Raw genomic sequence first — 20,711 nt, forward strand, 5'->3', positions numbered from 1 at the left:
AGAGAGAGAGAAAGAGAAAGAAAGTAGGAAAGAAAGAAAGAGAGGGAGGGAGGGAGGGAGAGACAAAGAAAGGAAGGAAGGAAGAAAGAAAGGGAGGGAGGCAGAGAGAGAGAAAGAAAGAAAGGAAGGAAGGAAGGAAGGAAGGAAGGAAGGAGAGAGAGAGAAAGAGAAAGAAAGTAGGAAAGAAAGAGAGGGAGGGAGGGAGGGAGAGAGAGACAAAGAAAGGAAGGAAGGAAGAAAGAAAGGGAGGGAGGCAGAGAGAGAGAGAGAAAGAAAGAAAGAAAGAAAGAAAGAAGAGAGAGAGAGGAAGAGAAAGAAAGAAAGAAAAGAAGAAAGGAAGGAAGGAAGAAAGGGAGGGAGGGAGAGAGAGAGAAAAGAAAGAAAAGAAAGGAAGGAAGGAAGAAAAGAAAGAAAGGAAGGAAGGAAAAGAGAGAGGGAGGGAGGGAGAGACAGAGAGAAAGAAAGAGAAAGGAAAGAAAGAATGAAAGAAAGAAAAGAAAGAAAGAAAAAAGAGAGAGAAAAATAAAGAAGGAAAGAGAGAAAGGGAGGGAGGGAGAGAGAGAAAGGAAGGAAGGAAGGAAGGAAGGAAGGAAGGAAGGAAGAAAGGGAGGGAGGGAGAGAGAGAGAAAGAAAGAAAGAAAAGAAAGGAAGGAAGGAAGAAAAGAAAGGAAGGAAGGAAGAGAGAGAGGGAGGGAGGGAGAGAGAGAGAAAGAAAGAGAAAGGAAAGAAAGAAAGAAAAGAAAAGAAAAAAGAGAGAGAAAGAAAAAGAAAGAAGGAAAGAAAGAAAGGGAGGGAGAGAAAGAAAGAAAGGAAGGAAGGAAGGAAGGAAGAAAAAAAAGAAACAGGGAAGGAGGGAGAGAGAGAGAGAGAAAGAAAAAAAGAAAGGAAAGAAGGAAGAAAAGAAAGAAAGGAAGGAAGGAAGAGAGAGAGGGAGGGAGAGAGAGAGAGAAAGAAAGAAAGAAAGAAAGGAAGGAAGGAAGGAAGAAAGAGAAAGAAAAGAAAGAAAGGAAGAAAGAAAAAAGGAAGGAAGGAAGGAAGAAAAGAAAGAAAGAAAGAAACAAAGAAAGAAAGAAAGGAAGGAAGGAAGGAAGGAAGGAAGGAAGGAAGTAAAGGCAGTTAAATGAGCAAATAAACCTCCCTCAGCTCCTGCCTCTTTGAGGGGTTTTGTAACTTTAATGTCACCTTCCTGTTTCAGGGCTGCAAACTCCCCTTCCCCTGCCTCCAGCCTACTTGAGGCAGATGAGGTTTTTCAAGAACCTTAACAACATGAAAGCAGAAATTAGGCTTAGATGAGGGTAGAAAACACAGAGGAAACCCAGACACAAGCTCCACAGAAGGCTTGCATCGTGTATATATACAGATATATGTATAGACATATATTTTTATGTTTATATATATGAAATATGTAGATATATTGAAGTCTAATGTATTTATATATCTATACATAAATATAAACATACAACTAATGATGCAAAATGTAAAATTTCAGATCTATAAATTTAAATATATTAGGATATATATTTACCTTTATATTAAATACAAAATATAGTTGGTATAATAAAATGCATGAATTATTATTACATATGGATATAGTACACAGCATTACATATTATATAATGTCATACATTGTATTACATGTTATGTATTGCTATAATTTATATATGTAAGTGTCAACATAAATACATTGTGGGGTGCCTGGATGGCTCAGTCAGTTACCTGTCTGACTTCGCTCAGGTCATGATCTCATGGTCCATGGGTTCGAGCCCCGCGTCGGGCTCTGTGCTGACAGCTCGGAGCCTGGAGCCTGCTTCCCATTCTGTGTCTCCCTCTCTCTCTGCCCCTTCCCCGCTCATGCTCTTTCTCTCTCAAAAATAAATATTAAAAATTTTTAAAAATAAACACATGCCATCTAATAGTAAATATGCATAATTGAGATATAAATCATATATATATAGCTTACCTATAATAAGTAATTTTAAATTACAATTACAATTATTTATATCGATTAAATTATACATATATAATACATACATACATACATATACCTGTATACATGTATAATTGTATATAGACATATGTAAGTTAAAACACAGAATTTAAAATGTGTATTTATATTTATTATATAAATTTTTTATATTATATAAATTTATTATATTTATAGCTTACATACTATGTATCAGAGCAGGCTGGGAGGCCAGATGCGTCTGCCACAAAGTGCGGCTCCCTTCCTGCCCACGGCCACTTTCTGGGGGGACCCAGGGGGCTGGGATGGAAACAGCAGAGAAGGATGACCGTGTCGTGTGTGGGGACAGGGGAACACAGTCAGGACGAGGAGGGTGGTAATGTTCCAAAGGACTGTGACTGACGTTTGCGCAACTCTGTGACTTTGCTTAAGAGTGACCTGAGCGTGTCACAGGGGTGAATTGCGTGTTAGTGTGAGTCCCCCACAAGTAGACCCTGAGAGCCCGCTCTGTTTCCTCGCAAGGGACCCTGCGCAGGCCCTCCATCTGTGCTGAACCGGCCCCCGTGGTCGCCCTGGGGCAGCTTGTGACCATCGTGTGCCGGAGCCCCGGCGGGTTTGAGGCGTTCCGCCTGGAGAAGGAGGGGAATGCCTTGAAACCAGATGTCGTGGAGGCACCGCCGGGCGAGACGGAGGCCAGATTCCACATCATCGCGCATGAAGGGATTGAGGGGAAGTACCACTGCGTCTATCTTAAAGACCGCACCTGGTCTGAGCGCAGCGCGGAGCTGGTGCTGGTGGTGACAGGTGAGAAGGTCTCCGCTCGGCCCTCGGGTTTCTCTGGGACCGAGTGACGGCTAGATGGGGCCCTCAGATGGATGCTCAGGGTACAGAGGGGCCGGGCTGAGCGGGACAGACCCTGGGGCCTCCACAGAGCTTGGGTCCTTCCCCTGCCTTGCTCACAGAGACCCCTGGAAACGTCAGCTCCCCGCCACCACAGACCTACAGCTCACCTGGTGAGTGACCTTGCAGGACCTCGGGGAGGGCGGGGCGGGGTGGTGAGGGGGCGGGCGGAGCTCTGCGCCGGGCCGCGGCGCCGGGCTTGGGTGAGGGACTGGTAAGACCACAGTGCCCCCTGCAGGGCACCGGGACACTAACTGGTTGAACTTCCTCTGTGCCAGGGGCTATGAAAGCGGTGGGTGGGAGGCATCCCCCTGACCTGAGAGCCCCAGACTCGTTTAGTGTACAAAGCAAAGCAGTTTCATGCCCCAAAGCAGAAGGCCCTGAAGGGCTGGAACCAGCCCAAGGCTAGGGGTGGGGGGACCCCCTTTGGGGCAGAGTTCGACCGTTGGCAGCTTTGCAAGGGACAGTGGTCCGGAGGGGCAGAGGGACTGACCGCTCGTCTTCCAAACTCGGTCGCTGCTGGAGAGAATGGGGCTCCGCATTAGGTCACAAGAGTGGCGTTAGGTCACAGAGGAAGAGAGACCCCCAGAATCCTACATCGCACGGGGCATCGCACATCGCCCCTCTCTCCCATCTCTTGCTCTGAAGACTGAAGATCCACCGTGCGGGGATCAGGGCTGAGAGCCCAGTCCCACGCCCGCGGTGAATACCCCAAACCGTGCGCGTCCCGGTTTCCTCGTGTGCAAAAAAGGGCAATAAAGGCAAGGACGCGGGAGCGCGCTTTCGGGGATACGGGGCTTTGTGTGCACAGCGCACGCGCTTAGGTCAAGGCCTGGCGAACCAGACAGGCTGGGGACGTGCTGGCCTTGTTACGTTGAGGAAGTAGTTTCTTCTGGTTAAGTGTGCACCTGACACCCACCTGCTGAGGGCTGGACGCATGCCGGGCGACGAGGAGAAAGGGTCCCTGCGCTCCCAACCTCAGTGGGGAAAGTTAACCAGAATGAGGAATGGAAATGTGTATATGTACATTATATACATTATACTTAATGTATTTAGTATGTGTATATCACATATAACGTATCTATATTTAAGTATAATGTACCATATATAATGTATCTATATTTAAGTATAATGTATCGCTATATATAATGTATTTATATTTATAAAGTATTTATATCTCTCTATATAAATATAAACATACAACTTACAATATAAAATTTCAGACCTATAAATTTAAATATATTGGAATATATTTCTAACATATATTAAACACAAGGAATATAATTAAAATTATAAAATACATGAATTAATCATTACATATTAATATAGTGTACAGTATTATATATTATATAATGTCATATATTATGTGTTATGTATTCTATGATTTATATATGTAAATCTCAACATAAATAGGTCTCATCTAATAATAAATCTGTATAATTGAGATATAAGTCATATATCTCACATGTTCTAAGTAATATGTACAAATAAGAGTATAAGTCATATATGTTACATGTTCTAAGTAATTTTAAATGATATATAATCACAATTATTCATAGCAATTAAATGATACCTATATAAGTTAAAACACAGGCTTTAAAATGTATATTTGTATTTATTATATATTAGAGCAAGTGGGGTCCTAGATCATGGACCCAGGACAGAGTGTTCAGGGAGGGAAGCTCCAGGAGTGGAAGTTTTCTGCCTTCCTTAAAGGACGCTGAGGACTCGGCCTCCGGGGCAGCTGGAGGGAGGGGGCACTGTCCAGAAGAGGGGACACGGGGGCTGCACCCTCAGCCAGGATGAGCCCAGCAGGCAGGACATACAGCTCATGCGCCAAATCCAGGCCTTGCTGGTGCTGGACGGATGGGCCTCAGGGGACATCAGGACGCGGAGTCTCGGTCTCTTCACTCCCAGGAGGGAGGTGCCACCCCCATGGGGGCTGCTGTGAGAAACAGAAGGGTGGGAATCCAGAAGGAGGGGAGCTAGGGGAGCACTGTCCCACAGAGCCCGCGGCAGGAAGGCCATGCCTCGTGTCTGCACCCTCCAGCAAGGTGTCATTAGCCGGGTGTGGTCACTGAGCCCCTGGAACGGTGGCCAGAGCAGCTGGGGATCTGGCTTTTGTTTATTTAACTTGGATGTCAGTGCAAATAGTCCTGTGAGGGTATCACACTGGACAGCACGGATGTAGGGCATTCCCATCCCCATGGAAAGTTCCATGGGTTCGTTCCAGAGGAGCGCCCTTGCGGGGGGGGGGGGGGGTGGTCAGGAGGACTCAGCCTTCTCTGTCCAGCTTAGGCCTCTGACCGTGTGCTCGATTCCTCCTTCCTAGGGGACACACAGATGCGTGGGGATCACAGTAACAGCCCAGGTGAGTGAGGGGGGCAGAGGAGCAGGACCCGGTGTGTGCTTCTTGGGGAAAGAATGTGCTTTGGTGTTGGCCGTATTCCACGCCTGGCAGTGCCCTGTGGACAGAGGACCTGAACACTCAGGACCCTGGTTTTGTAATAATGCTTCCTATGTCACAGGACTGTTATGAATTGGAGACGTTTTATACATAGGTGTGCACGTGACAAGCCCCCAGCAAACATGGGGTATGCAGTAGGTGCTCCATAAATGCACGCTGCTGATAATCTGGTTCCACCTTCCCTGTTCCCCAGACCTGTCGACAGAGCATGTGTATATTTTCATTGGGGTCTCTGTGGCCTTGTTCCTTTGTCTCCTCCTCCTGGTTCTCGCCTTCCTCCGTTGTCAGCGTCGGAAAAAACACAGTAGGTCTCAGGGAGAGGTGGGGTGGCCTGGGGAGGCTTTTTGGGGTGTTGGGGAAGAAGTCCTCTGTTCTTAATTCACACCCCTGACTGTCCACAGGGCTCCCCGGCAGCCAAGGTGAGGAGCAGAGGCCCCAGGAAAGGTGAGGCCCCTGAGACTAACCCCGGCCCCCCTCCCAGGCCCCTGCCTCCAGGGGGCCCCCCAGTGCTCACTGTACTTTTCCCCACAGGGTCAGCCCAGCTGTCGACCTTCCCCAGAGGACACCAGGTAAAAGGACAAGGAGGAGGGACCGGCCAGGGAGAGGGAACGTTTGAGAACATTCCAGGATGTTCTAGATGGAGTGCATGGTGAAATCCGAAGCTGTGGGTTTTCAGGCAAATTTGCCTTCTGAGACCCACCCCAGAGACCTGACCCCTTGTCCTCTCCCCTCCAGATCTGGCAACAGTCGGCAGACTTCCTGAGAAGGACAGGGAAGCGCCCAGCTCGGTAAGTCCTTGTATCCAATACCTACCTACAACCCTAATTTTAGCAGCTCGGTCAGCAGTTTGGTCACAGTACCTTTTTTTTTTTTTAACTTTTATTTATTTACTTATTTTCACATTTATTTATTATTGAGAGACAGAGAGACACAGAGCATGAGCAGGGGAGGGGCAGAGAGAGGGGGAGGGTCAGAGAGAGAGGGAGACACAGAATCTGAAGCAGGCTCCAGGCTCTGAGCTGTCAGCACAGAGCCCGACACGGGGCTCGAACCCACCAACTGTGAGATCATGACCCGAGCCGAAGTCAGAAGCTCAACTGACTGAGCCCCCCAGGCGCCCCTGGTCACAGTATCTTTTGAGGCCTCCCCTTGGAGGTGGCATGGTCTCACTCTGTCATATTCTACCGCTCACACAGGCCAGCCCTGATTCTAAGTGGGAGGGCACTGCACAGTGGTGACCCCAGAAGGTGGGGTCACGGGGGTCACCTGGAGGCTGGCCACTAGGCTCCCCTTCCCACCGGCCCGGCCGCCCTAACTCACCCCGGGTCTCGCTGTCTCAGGCCCCGTCTGCAGGAAGCCCCCAGGACGTGACGTACGCTCAGTTAGACCACCAGATCCTCGCACAGAGGACAGCCCGAGGCACGTTCCCACGGTCCACGGAGCCCACGGCCGAGTCCAGCACTTATGCATCACTGGCCAGACCCTGACTCCGGACCCACCTGGCCTCTGCTCCTAGAGACACGGGAAGTCACTCCTGCAGAAGCGTGAGGTGGCCATTTGGAGGGCTTCCCTACAGAATCATCCCTTTCTGGAAAGCCATGCGGTCAGCTCTCCTGGAGGCCAGAGGTGCACTCAGGAGACTCCTAATCAGCGTCTAGGAGGTTCGTTAACCACGTGGTCCCTCCGAAAACCAACTAGATGCTTGCAGAGAATGTGGAGCACTTCATTTACAAACACCCAGAGCTACAGACCCCTGGCAGTTTCCAGACACTCAGCTATGGTCCCACGGTCACCCACAGGTGATTCCAGATGTGTCCTGTGTGTCCCCAACTGCCCCCAGAGGCTCTGATTTACTCGTCTTCCAGAGTTCAGTAGTTGATCCAGAACCCGGGCTATACTTGGGCAGCTGATCTGCATCTGTTTCACGTGACCTAGTCTCCAAATTCCACATCTGGGAGGTGCCCCCACACCTCTCTCCCTGAACCCCAGGATCTAATCTTGTGGGCGGGCCTCATGGATCCGTGATTTATTTTATTTTTATTTTGAGAGAGAGGGAGCGAGTATGCACGTGTGAGTGGGGGAGAAGCAGAGAGAGATTGAGAGATTGAGAGAGAGAGAGAGAGAGAGAGAGAGAATCCCAAGCAGGCTCCACACTGACAGCATGGAGCCTGAGGCAGGGCTTGACCCCATGACCTATGAGATCTTGACCTGAGCCAAAATCAAGAGTTGGACACTCAACCGACTGAGCCCCCCGGGCACCCCTCCCCCTGTTGTTTCTTAACCCACAGATCAGGCTTCCGTTCACAATTGCCCACTTGCTTACTTACCACTGTTGCTGGTTGCTACAGGGTTTGTAAACAAGGCAGCCCCATGCTGCCTCTACAGCAAACGTTTGGGGTCTGCACGGCCACGTCCCCGAGTAGGACCAGCTGTGCCACCAGAGGATATGGGGTGTCCAAGGCACCCTGCCAGGAGAGCCCCGAAGCTACTGTGGGCCGGACGTGTTGTGTCTCTACCAGACTTACGGGGTCAGCCTCGAGGACCCCACTGGGATTTAAATTTACCCTGACAACTGCTAGGGAGCTTTAGTGAAACATTCTGGTTGATTTTTGTGTCTTTTATTTCTTTGGTCTGGGTGGGGGGGAGGGGGGAGGGGGGCAGTAAGAAACCTGCCTGCCTGCCTGCTATAGGTCTTGTACTGAAAGTTTTATTATATATTAAAAGAATGTTTTTTATTTTAAAGTTTTTAATTTATGTTGAGAGAGAGCATGAGTAGGGGAGGGGCAGAGAGGGAGAGAGAGAATCCCAAGCAGGCTCCACACTGACAGCAGTGACTGTGGGGCTCAGTCCCACAAACCATGAGATCATGACCTGAGCCAAACCCAAGAGTTGACCGAGCCACCCAGGTGTCGCTAAAAGAATATTTCTTTAAACATTCGACCTAAACTGGGGCACCTGGGTGGCTCTGTCAGTTAAGCATCGGACTTTAGCTCAGTTCATGATCTCATGGTCTGTGAGTTCAAGCCCTGCATCAGGCTCTGTGCTGACAGCTCAGAGTCTGGAGCCTGCTTCAGGTTCTGTATCTCCCTCTCTCTCTGCCCCCCCCCCTTGATCGCCCTCTCTCTCTGTCTCTCAAAAATAAATTACCATTTTTTAAAGCCCCACAGTGATCCTTTAAAAAAAATAAAAATTCGACCTAAACTCATCTAGCCCATTCTGGTGCAATTTCTTTTTTATTTAAAAAAAAAAAATTTTTTTTAACGTTTATTTATTTTTGAGACAGAGAGAAACAGAGCATGAACGGGGGAGGGTCAGAGAGAGAGGGAGACACAGAATCCGAAACAGGCTCCAGGCTCTGAGCAGTCAGCACAGAGCCCGATGCGGGGCTCGAACTCACAGAGCGCGAGATCGTGACCTGAGCGGAAGTCGGAGCTTAACCGACTGAGCCACCCAGGTGCCCCGCATTCTGGTGCAATTTCTATTTTACTTCTTTGCAAACATTAACACGTTTTAAGGACTTTATTCTTAAGTAACCTCCACATCTACTATGGGGCTCGAAGACACAACCCTGAGATCAAGAGTTGCACGGTCTACCGACTGAGCCAGCCAGGTGCCCCAACATTAATACATTTTAATCTTCATATAAACCCTCCAGAACATGTCCTATCCTTTTCTCCATTTTTCTTGAAGAAACTGGGGACCGATCATTAATTAGCTTGCCCTCACTCAGCCAGCTCTAAGTGGCGGGGACTGCAGACTGCATATGGCAGCTCCTCTCGGTGACCTCAGGACAGCCTGCATCTCACCAGCTGGGAGGTGTCTGTCCTGTTTCAGAGAGGGTGGGGTTCTGGTTTTCCAACACAATTTTAACTTGCACTGAGCTTTGATTTTCTATTTGTGCTCAAGGTTAATTTCTATTCGTACTCAACGTTTTTCCTCTGCTTCGTAGCCCTGTACTCTCTATCTTTGTTTTCTTCATTGCGTTGTGTACTGAATTTCTCTTTTTCATGTGGGACAGAGTCTCTCTTTACCAACTATTAGTGTATTAGTCAGGGTTCTCCAGATAAGCAGAACCAATAGATTCTATTGTAAAGAGTGAATATATATGTGTATATATATTTGTGTAAAATATGTGTGTATATATACATGTGTAAAAAAATTTTCGTGTTTATTTTTAATTTAAATTCAAGTTAGTTAACATACAGTGTAGTCTTGCTTTCAGAAGTAGAGCCCAGTGATTGGTCTCTTACATAGGACACCCAGAGCTCATCCCCAAAAGCGCTCTCCTTAATGCCCATCACCCGTTTAACCCCCCCACCCAGCAAACTTTTGTTCTCTGTATTTAAGAATCACTTATAGTTTGTCTCCCTCTCTGTTTTTATCTTATTTTTCCTTCCCTTCCCCTATGTTCATCTGTTGAGTTTCTCAAATTCCACATACGAGTGAAATCATACGATGTCTGTCTTTCTGTGACTGACTTATTTTGCTTACCATAATACCCTCTAGTTCCATCCACGTTGTAGCAAAAGGCAAAGGCTTCATTCTTTTTGATCGCAGAGCAATACTCCATTGTATAAATATACCACATCTTCTTGATCCATTCATCCATCGATGGACATTTGGGCTCTTTCCATATTTTGGCTATGGTCGATAGCGCTGCTATAAACATCGGGGTGCATGTGCCCCTTTGAGTCAGCATTTTTGTATCCTTTGGTTACATACCTAGTAGTGCAATTGCTGGGTCGTAGGGTAGTTCTATTTTCGGTTTTTTGAGGAACCTCCACACTGTTTTCCAGAGCTACTGCACCAGATTGCATTCCCACCAACAGTGCAAGAGGGTTCCTCTTTCTCCCCATCCTCACCAACATCTGTCGTTTCCTGAGTTGTTAATTTTAGCAATTCTGACTGGTGTGAGGTGGTATCTCATTATGGTTTTGATTCGTATTTCCCAGATGATGAGTGATGTTGAGCATTTTTTCATGTGTCGGTTGGCCGTCTGGATGTCTTCTTTGGAGAAGTGTCTATTCATGTCTTTTGCCCGTTGATAAGTTCCTTATAGATTTTGGATACTAACCCTTTATCTGATATGTCCTTTGCAAATATCTTCTCCCATTCCATTGGTTTTATTGATTGTTTCCATTGCTGTGCAGAAGCTTTTTATCTTGATGAGGTCCCAATAGTTCATTTTTGCTTTGGTTTCCCTTGCCTCTGGAGACATATCAAGTAAGAAGTTATATAAATTATATTTAGATATATAATATTTTAAATGTAAATTATATATTTAAGTACAACTTATAGAGATAAATTTTAAATGCATATATATGTGTGTGTGTGTGTATATATATATATATATATATATATATATATATTTAAATATATACTTACCATAAGAATCAGCTCATGGGTTATAGAACCAGAAGTCCCACCATCTACTACCTGCCAGCTGGAGACCCAGGAGAACCTGTGGGATAAATCAGCCCCAGTCCGCAGGCCCAAGAACCAGGTGCTATGATGTCCTGGACAGGAGAAGATGGTTGTCTCAGCTCAAGAAGAGAGAGATGGAATTGGACCTCCTTCCCCTTTCTGTTCCATCCGGCCCCGAGGGGGTTGGAACATGTTGGTCCACCTCGTCACTCAGTCCATGGAATCAAATGCGAATCTTTCAGAAACCCGCCCGCACACTGGCCCAGAAGTCCTGTTTTCCCAGCTCTCTGCCCGCCCTCCCCCCCTCCCCGTCAGGTTGTACCTACAAACAACCATCACAGTCAGATGGTGAGTCTCCCCTCAAAATCCGGCTCGTTTGACCCTGACCAGAGCCAGGCTCTTAGCAAGGGAAGGGCGGACAGCATGGCATTGGGAGACAGACGACTCCAGAATATTCTGCCCCTTCCAGAGGAGGAACGGCCGACCAGGTGGGGCATCTGCTCTAGTGAAAAGGAGACCTATGAGTCCCGGCAGTGAGGCTGCAGGGGCAGCAGAAGCGGTTTAGGGGGAATTTTGGAAGGAGAGCAAGATAAAGCCCACACGCCTTCTATCTCGGGGACTGGGCAGGAAGAGGAGAGGACAGAAAAGCAGACGTTGTGGACCAGTCTTTCCTCCTTGACCCTCCAGCCACAGACCCCAGGGTCAGGACTCTGCCCCTGGATGTCCCTACTTTCCTGCATGAGGGATGCGGCCCCTGAGCGCCACCTGGAGGCCAAGGCTGGTATAGCACCCCTTGTGGCTCCAGTGTGGCTAGGCAGAGAGGGAGGGCTACCTTGCCCTGGGACTCCCCCAGTTCCGGAGGTGTGCCCTGGGGGCGAACGCCAGGGGGGCCGTCGCCGTGGGAGGAGAGATCCCACCTGGGCCGGATGGGGCAGGAGCGGGCGCCCAGACACATACACTGAACCCCTGGGACAAAGGGGACACGGAGATCACCAGAATGGTCCCCAGGCCCCAAGGGAGCAGAGAAAGGCTGGACCCTGTGACCACTGAGCATGGACATCAACTGGGCCTGCAGCAAGCTGGTGAGCAAACCCCGCAGTCCCCAGTCAGCTCGGACCCAGGGACCAGCAGGAGGACACAGAGCCACCTGCTCCCTGCACCTGGGACACCATCCTGGGAAGGAGCATGGAGACCGGCCAAGATACAAGAGCGTTTGCAATGATTGTGTGTGTGTGTGTGTGTGTGTGTGTGTGTGAGTGTGCGTGTGCTCCCTGCCTAAGTGGGGGCAGCTCCTGAGTGACATCCGATCACTGATAGACAAAGTCATTTTATTTCTTTGGCTGACCTGCAATGCATCCCGTTCTGCTACACACACACACACACACACACACACGCACGCACACATATGCACACATTCGCATGCACACATGTACACACGTACATGCAGGGCAACATCACCTGAACACGGGTCACTATGTGGGAGGCAGGACATGGCAGGAGCTGGGGTCTTTCCGTAGGTGAGTTTGCACAGAGAGCGTCTCCACATTTTCCTCCTGCTTCTCTGGGAATCCAGGCTGGTTGCTCTCACAGAGAAAGAGAAGTGCTCTTCTGGGGAGGGTGGCTCTGACCCCAGACCCCAGATTCCCCGCAGTGGGTGGGGGACGCCCTCCGCTGGGGCCGCACCGACCCTGAATCCGCACGGCTGCTTCCTGGCTTGTGTCTCACGGCACAGCCCGTGGGTCTGGACCTTCTGTTCCATCGAGGCTGTGGAACATGGAGGTCTGGGGGGTCAGTCATGTGGTTTCAGGCCAAGAATCATAAAGCACGTGGGCCTTGATGCCTGCAGGGATGGTGGACATAGAGAACTATGATATGATATTGATATATTGAGATATATATTGATATATATTGATATATATTGATTCTCTTGTCCTTGAGAAACAGTAGCTACAGCGGCTGGGTCTCCCCTGGGCTTGTGCACCAGGTCTGGGAAGAGCCGCAGGTCTGTGCCCTTGAGAGGCTGGGCCACCCCAGTCCAGGAGGGCACCACAGACCCCTCCTCCATCCCTGTCAGACCTCTCCTCCCTTCCCCCAGACTCCAGCTCTGCCTTTGAGCCCACCTTGTCAGTGGCTCAGCCAGACACTCCCTTGGGCCCTGATCCTAAAAAGCCCCAGGCCTTTCCCTTGTCTGTCTCCTCTCACAGCTCCCCCCCCCTCCACTGGGAGGTCAGTGTGGGTCTTAGAAGCCCCAGGACACATGGGGATCTTCAGCCTTCCTCCCCAGTGTGAGCAGGTGACACGGAATGTGAACGAGGCCACTGAACATATCAGAATCCCATGGAGGCATTAAGTCCCTAGAAGAACCAGGCCCTGGTAGAAGGTGCGAGAGAAACACAGGGTTCACTGAAACGTAAAGCCAGTAGACTGTGAGAGAAGCTTTTAAGAATGGAGGAAACGCAAAAGACCTAAGTCACCATGGCCTGGGAGGGCAGTGAATGACAGGGCGGAGGTGATGCTAGGACTCTGCGTTGTCCACAGGGGCAGGGGCTCCAGCCCACCTTCCCTACTGACGGTCCTGTGTTCTGTGCCACAAATGGACCCAGAGAGGCCCCTGGGGGTCCAGACAGGAATCCAGCCCCCATCCCAGCCCCAGCGGCACAGGAAGCCCTGCCCACCCACGTTTGGACGGTCGTCAGGGTCTCTTTACCGCATCTAGGACTTGAGGGCTTTCGGTTACAACTGGGATGTTTGAGCAGGAAACTCCTCCTGTCCGGCCTCCCTCCTCCAGCCCTGCAGCCCCGTCAGCGTCAGCGCCCTCTAACTAGAGAGCCTAACCCAGCCAGCTGGGGGGCAGGGGTGAGTGCAGAGCACAGCCCAGAGTCACAGGACCCGGAGACAGGACGTCCTACCTGCACAGTGTGCCGCCTGCCTCCTGCCTCTCTGGGCACTCCCCCTGCCCCAACATGACGTCGTCAGGAGAGTTTCTAGAGCCCCTCTTGCCTGTGGGAAATGTGTAGTTTGAGAAGAGTCAGCCTGTTAGGACCAGAAGGGGAGCCAGAAACCCCTTTCTGTGTTGCACCCCCTCTGTGTCTATCCACTTACCTATGCATCTTTGCACCTGTGTCTGTATCTCTCCGTGTGTGTATGTATGTGAATATCTGTCATCTCCTCTCATGTCCGATGTACCTAGTCGGGGAGCTACTCATCCCCCTATGGATACGTTCATCATTTACCCGTCGTCCTATCGTCTGTGTGTCTCTGCCGTATCAACATCCCGAATGTACTGTGTCCATATTTGCAGCCATATCCACGCGTCTACGTATGTTCTATCCACCCACTTACCATCCATCATCTCCTGATCTCTACCTTCCCATCATCTCTGTCTCTGTCTCTGTCTCTGTCAGTCACCGGTTAACACCAGGTGGGCCTCCTCCTGGCAGGCGTTCAGCCTGGCGATGGGGTATCTCACTAGAAACGGCTTCCAGAAGTCAAGGCCTCTCTGTGATCCAAGAGAGGAAGGTAGGGCTTACCCCCCGCCCCCGCATCCTTTCCGTGAGACCACAGACACCAGGCCCTCACAGCCCTTCCTGCTCGCGTCCTGACCCACAGGCCCGTGTCCAGCCACCCCAGGGCTAGGACAGCGCAGAGATGCCGGCCATGTCCCACAGCCCCATCCACTTCCCTGGATGCGGTAAAGTGAGTGGGGAGGGCAGGGGCAGGGGGGGTGGAGACGCCAGCGGGGGCCAGGCCTCACCTCAGTTGGCCCCCAGGGAGGACGGTCTCTGCAGGCCCTGCTGCTCTGTCCCCTGGGCCTGAGCCAGCAGCGTGGGGCCCGGGGCCTCTGACAGGTGTACTAGAGGTTGGGACAGAGGGGGGCGAGGGGGGCCAGACACAGGCAAGGCGAGGGGGGGCGTCTGGTTGGGAGTCCCAGAGACTTGTCTGCAGCCAGAGACAGGGGAGGCAGCTATGTTGGGGGAGGGGGCGTCCTGCTGACTTAGGGAGGTGTGAAGGTCACACGGCTACATCCTTGTCGGCAGCGTGCTGACCCCCAGGGAGGGAACCGGTGGCTGATGTGTCCCTCACCAGGCTTCTCTTGCCGTGCTCCTCCTCGCCAGGCGATCCACGCGCAGGAGGGCGAGTCCCGTCCACACGCTCTCTGGGGCAGCCCTGGACGGGAGTCCTGCTCCTTCCGGGAGGGACCCAGGCCCCGAGGTGCAGAGGCCACAGCTGTCCTCAGCTGCATGAGGACAGCCCATGGCTGCGGATCCCCGAGGACGCCTCAGGTCCAGCCCAGCCCGCCAGACTGAGATTCTCGCCCACAACAACTGTCGCCAGCTCCCTCTTCCCCTTTCTCTGAGGGCCATCAGCCCCGGGTCAGAGAACACATGGGGTCCTTGAGTCCCCCTGAGCCCACGTCCATCCCTCAGAGTCCTGTGGGTCCCACCGGCACCTCCCGCTGGGCTCTGCCATCCTCATAGCCCTCCATCCCCACTGTCCCCACTGTCCCCACTGTCCCCACTGTCCCCGCCTCTCCCAAGTCAGCCAGGCTCTGTCCCAGCTTTGCCTCCGGGGCTGATGCACATAACGGTGCCTCTCCTCCCGCCCCACTGCTTCCTCAGTCCCCCGCGGCTCTCAGACAGGGTCCCGTGTCACCCCACACCTGCCCCCCTTTTTCTATTCCTCCCCCTCACCCCCAGTTCAGCGGCTCCAAGCGCTCCGCTCAGGCCATTAAGCGGTACTCGCGCTTCTCCCTTTGGTGATCTCAGCATCTGGGGGCTTCGATTTGACATTTCAGTGGAGGGCTCCAGGGTGTGGTTTTCCGCCTCCCCCATCCCGCGGCCCCGCATTCCCAGCTGCCCTCTGGGAACGCCCCCCCCCCCCGGCTCTCTCTGACACCTGTCACCCACCTTACTCAGGGAGGCCCCCGAGTGCACCCGCCATGGGTCTCCACACGTCCCGGTTCTTCTCTTCCCGGGCGCTCTGTGCCTTCCTCCGTCTGCCGGCTGCTCCTGGGCCCTGTTGTGCGGGATCAGGAGTCCAGGGAAGGAAATGGAAACCAAAACCCCGCCGAGGTAGCCCCGCAAGCTCACTGACATGGCTTGTATAGATTCAGAACATTGTTTAGGGAAAGTAACAGGTGCTGGGCCGAAGTGGAGAAACTGGAACCCTAATTAACGCAGGGGCGGGGCGAGCGTAAATCGGGTGGCAGTTCCCCAGAAAGTGAGCCCAGAATCGCTCACTGAGCCGGCCGTCCCAGCGCCCCGCGCGCAGGAAGAAGGACCCGGCGACGCCAGCGCGGTGCGCGCAGGCCGAAGCAACGGAAGCTGGGCCTTGGAAGGTGTGCGCCCTGGCGTCCACGCCGGCGCTATCCACACTCGCCAGTACAGCCGCAGGCTCCTGAGGTGTGGACGAGGGAAGCCAGTAATTAGCATCAGCTCAGGCGCTGAGTAAGGACCCTAGTGGCAGGTGTGGGCTCCACAGACAGAGGAAGGAGCCACGTGTCCAGGAGGGCGGGCGCCTCCAGGAGCTGGAAAAGGCAGCGAATCGGGTTGGGTCTCCAGGAAGGAGCGCGGGGGCCCCCGCAGACCCATGTCAGAGTTCTGACCCCCCCAGGATTTAGCGATCCCAATGAACCGGCTGCCGGAAGTGTCCCCCTCTGCGCTCCTGTGTTCCGGCAGACGAGGAGTCCCAGACGCCTGGTCTCCCAAGCTTCTGGAAACGGATTCCGGTGCCAACCTCTCCTGACCAGCGTTCCGACCTCAGTCCCTGACTCTCATCCCACACCTCTGACCACCAGCGCCCGGAGCCCAGCCTGGCCACCTTCTGGAGGCCTGGGCCCCATCTCTGCGGCTCTGCAGGGGCCGGGGGCTTGTGCGCAGCGCTGGTCCCAGTGTGGCCGGGATACAGGATGAAGGACGACCTTCCCCGGCGGCGTCGCTGCATCTCTGCAGGAGGCAGGGCTCCGCGCGGTGGTTTTCCGGTGTCCTTTCAGCACAGACAGATGGAGGGGCCACTCGGCTCTCACGCAGACTTCTCTTCAGCAGTTGTGCCCCCCCACCCCCCACTGTGTCCGTCTCCCGGAGCACTGTCCTCAGCACGAAGGACAGGAAGGCTGCCTGCCAGGGCCCCTGCCTCCTGCCCAGAGTACAGAGCGTTCTCGTTGCACTTTTTGGCACTCAGCTTGCCAGACTCGGCCGTGGAAGGCGCTTCTGAGCCTGGCTCTGTGCTTCCCGAGGGGACCCGGCACATCATCAGCTCTGTCTTGCTCTCCGGATTCAGTGGAGTCCCAGACTCATCTCGTGTCCCTCCTGCCCTGGACCAGGAACCCACCTTTTCTGCAAGAGTTCCCGGGCTCCTTTTACTGGGGAACCGTATTTACAGAACAAGATGTGGGGGGTTATGTGAACTCAGGCTACTGGGCTTTTTTGCTCCTTAGGGAGCAAGTTAACACTCAGGGAGGATGGGTAGTGTGCTTTCACGGGGGTATTCCCAGCCTCGATGTGATGTCCTGTCCTCTCCTCTCTCCTCCCCTCCCATCCCCTCGCATCCCCTCCCATCCTTCTTCTAGTAAGCTTCATGTCTAGCATGGAGCCCAGCGCAGGGCTTGAACTCACAACCTTGAGATCAAGACCTGAGCTGAGATCAAGAGTCCGATGCTTAACCAACGGAGCCATTCAGGTGCCTCAATGGACTTTTTAGGTTACGCTTGTATTTCTCATACTTCAAATCCCTGCTCCTAAAAAATTAATGTAATTACATTTTCGCTTTGCCTTGTGGCTTTGTTGTTAATCGGGTGTAAACGTATCTTTACCTTGACGTGTTCATATTCGTGTCAGAGTGTGCTCTCCCCGTCTTGTATGATTTAACTGTGTTTTGGAAAGTGCAGGACGTTCGTAGGTTTCAAAAGCAAAAACTCCCCAACATGGGACATTCGAGATGACTCTCCTCACCCCCTCCCCTTTGCCCCGCGCCCCCACATAGTGCAGGTGGCTATTTTTGTTACTTCTGGGTTCTCAGATGGCACGCATGATCTGTGGAAAGGGAAGTCCTCAGACACATCCTGCTACTTAACTCCTTTCTTGGATGGAAGTCAGCCCGTTCCAGCTATAGCTTTGTACCCCACTTTCCACTCTTCCAGCTTCCTGTGAAATAAACCGCCACAAACTCAGTGTTGACAACAGTGTTCGTTTATGCCTGGGCGGTTCTGTGAGGAGAAGGCTGACACGGTCCCACTGGGCCACGTGAAGGTGTCAGCAGGGCTGTGTCCCGTCCAGAGGCTGCAGGTGCTCGAGAGAACACTGGTGAACAACACGTGACCCAAGAAAAAATTTGTAACAGGAACAAAAAACATCCCTAAACGAAAATGGAAACACAACATGGCAAAACCTATGGGCTGTTGTAAGAGCACTTCTAAGAGGGAAGTTTATAGTCATGGATGCATATATTAAGAAATTGGAAAGATGTCAAATAAACAACCCAACCTCAACCCTAGAAGGACAAAAAAAATAAATGAATCCCAAAGTTAGCAGAAGGAAGGAAATAGAGATGAGAGTAGAAATAAATGTAATAGAGAAAGAAAAAAAGAAAAAAAAAGAAAAGATCAAGGAAACTGAGTTTGTTACTTGAAAAGAGAAAACCAAATTGACAAACTTTTAGTTAGACCACCTAAAGGGGGAAAAAAAAGAGAAAATTCAATTTATCGCAATGAGAGGCAAGGCAAACAGATCGATCGGACCGACACTCTTGACCAGAGTGAGGTCTTGAACAGCCGGGGTACAGAGTTTTTATAGCCGACCACATCATCTTATTATCACCTGGGAACAGAACAAAGGGATAGTTCCCAGGTGGAAACAGTTCAAACAGGCCCTTGCCCCAATCCGAGCAAACACTAATCTCATCCCTTGATTGATAGGATAAGGCTGTTATCTCTTAACCTATAGTGTGAAAACTAAGCTGTTATTTCTTAAGGCTACAGGTTAGCCCTACACTACAATTTAACCCTTACAGAATCTATCATCGAAAACCTTTCGTTCTCGGTTATTTCTTTACATAAGTTTTCTGCCCACTTCTCTCCCTCTCTCTTCTTTTTCTGTAGCCTTAATTATTCCATTCTGCCACAGAGGGTTTCCAGCGCATTAAAAAAATTTTTTTAATGTTTATTTATTTTTGACAGAGAGAGAGAGAGAGACAGAGCATGAGCGGGGGAGGGGCAGAGAGAGAGCGAGACACAGAATCCGAAGCAGGCTCCAGGCTCTGAGCCATCAGCACAGAGCCCGATGCGGGGCTCGAACCCACAAATCGCGATTGTGACCTGAGCTGAAGTCGGACGCTCAACCGACTGAGCCACCCAGGCGCCCCCGTTGTTTTTTGTTTTTTGTTTTTTTTTAATTTCATTAACTGAATTCCTCAAGTCTAGAATTTGTGTTTGGTTCTTTTCTACTACCGCTATCTCTTTGTTAAATTTCTCTTTTTGTTCACGTATCGCTCTCTTTATTTCTTCGTTTTTCTGTGTGTTCCCATAGCCCAATGAGTTTCCTTAATGCGGCTGTTTTGAAACCGTCGTCAGCTGTGTTGCAAAAGTCCAAGCGTGAGCTCGGTTACTGGGAGGCTGTCCTTATCTTTTGGTGGTGATGCGTGTCCTTGACTCCCATGGTCCTTGGAGTTTTGCGTGGCCGTTTTAGCATCTGAGGTGGTGCTCACCTCCGTAAATCTTTAGTTGTTGTCTTCAGGCAGGAGATAGTTTTCATCTGTCCTTCCTTCTTACGAAATTCGTGAGCTTGTATTTCCTTTCTGGTTCTTGCAACCCACCAGGCTGGCTGCTGGAACCGCTCTTCTGCTTTGCTACATATTTGTGGCTTCTCTCTTGCCCACAGACCCCGGTTTGTTTTCTGAGTCTGCACAAAATATCTGGCCGCGGTGTGCAGGGAGGTGTGGGTTTTCGCACGTGGGGAGTGGAGAACGTCCTTGGGCTGCGGCTGGCTGGCATTGAGTGGGCCCCCACTCACCACTCTCCCTTTCCACCTCGGCTGGTTCAGACCCTGACCGTGCCACCTGGAGAGGGACGACGTTGGCAAAGTTCTTACCCCCTCAAACGCATCTCCATTTTCTTCATTTACAACAAAGGGTCCAGTGCACGTCATTTAAAAATATATGCATCCTCCTGTTCATGCTCTGTCTCTCTCTGTCTCAAAAATAAATAAACGTTAAAAAAAAAATTAGGGGCATCTGGGTGGCTCAGTTGGTTGAGCCTCCAACTTTGGCTCAGTTCATGATCTCATGATCTGTGAGTTCAAGCCCCGCGTCGGGCTCTGTGCTGACAGTTCAGAGCCTGGAGCCTGCTTCAGATTCTGTGTCTCCCTCTCTCTCTCTCTCTGACCCTCCCCTATTCATGCTATCTCTCTGTATCAAAAATAAATAAACATAAAAAAAATTTTAAAAAAAAATTAAAAAAAAGGGGGGGGCTCCTGGGTGGCTCGGTCGGTTAAGCGTCCGACTTCGGCTCAGGTCATGATCTCATGGTCGGTGAGTTTGAGCCCCATGTCGGGTTCTATGCTGACAGCTCAGAGCCTGGAGCCTGCTTCGGATTCTGTGTCTCCCTCTCTCTCTGCCCCTCCCCTGTTCATGCTCTGTCTCTCTCTCTGTCTCAAAAATAAATAAACGTTAAAAAAAATTTAAAAATATATGCATCCTAACACTCAGTGGGGTGTTGTCTCCTGGTCTCTGTAAATGTTCAATCGTCTCTCTTCAGCTGTTGCTAGGTTGCCCTCTGACACCTTTCCTTCCGACACAACACATAGGACATTGGCCCTACTCGTTCTATTCCCTAAGTATCTTGAATTTCCCTTTGTGGTCTCTGTATGCTGCATTCTGGAACATTTCTTCAATATTGTATTCCAGTTTTATAAATGGCTCTTCAGCTCTGCCTCGTCCCTAATGGAATGGATTTTTTGAATGTAT

The 20,711-nt window shown here is 51.0% G+C and overlaps 2 protein-coding genes across 6 annotated transcripts in view; one reads left to right on the plus strand and one right to left on the minus strand.

The window, feature by feature from the left end:
* Positions 1-8,488, plus strand: part of LAIR1 (leukocyte associated immunoglobulin like receptor 1) — a 10,247-nt gene extending 1,759 nt beyond the window's left edge. The window contains exons 3-10 of one of the 2 annotated variants that reach the window (XM_049621489.1): positions 2,486-2,767; positions 2,926-2,976; positions 5,196-5,234; positions 5,524-5,634; positions 5,732-5,774; positions 5,862-5,899; positions 6,066-6,118; positions 6,671-8,488. In XM_049621489.1, the coding sequence (XP_049477446.1) occupies positions 2,486-2,767; positions 2,926-2,976; positions 5,196-5,234; positions 5,524-5,634; positions 5,732-5,774; positions 5,862-5,899; positions 6,066-6,118; positions 6,671-6,817 (764 nt within the window). In that variant the 3' untranslated portion in view covers positions 6,818-8,488. The remainder of the gene's footprint in view (positions 1-2,485; positions 2,768-2,925; positions 2,977-5,195; positions 5,235-5,523; positions 5,635-5,731; positions 5,775-5,861; positions 5,900-6,065; positions 6,119-6,670) is intronic. The other variant, XM_049621490.1, reaches the window with a different exon arrangement.
* Positions 8,489-10,451: 1,963 nt separating this feature from the next.
* On the minus strand, positions 10,452-14,279 carry LOC125915523 (uncharacterized). Of its 4 annotated transcripts, XR_007455687.1 has the most exons (6): positions 14,097-14,279; positions 13,664-13,754; positions 12,213-12,518; positions 11,081-11,251; positions 10,716-10,846; positions 10,452-10,538 (listed from the first exon to the last, which is right to left on the minus strand). XR_007455687.1 is itself a non-coding variant. In XM_049621441.1 (5 exons), the coding sequence occupies exons 1-5, from the start codon at positions 14,097-14,099 to the stop codon at positions 10,512-10,514; spliced, it is 558 nt and encodes a 185-aa protein (XP_049477398.1). In that variant the 5' UTR covers positions 14,100-14,277; the 3' UTR covers positions 10,452-10,511. The 4 variants fall into 4 exon arrangements, 1 of the variants encoding a protein (XP_049477398.1); XR_007455685.1 differs by having other exon boundaries at positions 11,081-12,518; positions 14,097-14,278; XM_049621441.1 differs by lacking the exon at positions 11,081-11,251 and having other exon boundaries at positions 14,097-14,277.
* Between the last annotated feature and the right edge of the window lie 6,432 nt (positions 14,280-20,711).

Source organism: Panthera uncia (genome assembly GCF_023721935.1).
Source record: "Panthera uncia isolate 11264 chromosome E2 unlocalized genomic scaffold, Puncia_PCG_1.0 HiC_scaffold_19, whole genome shotgun sequence".
Taxonomy (NCBI): domain Eukaryota; kingdom Metazoa; phylum Chordata; class Mammalia; order Carnivora; family Felidae; genus Panthera; species Panthera uncia.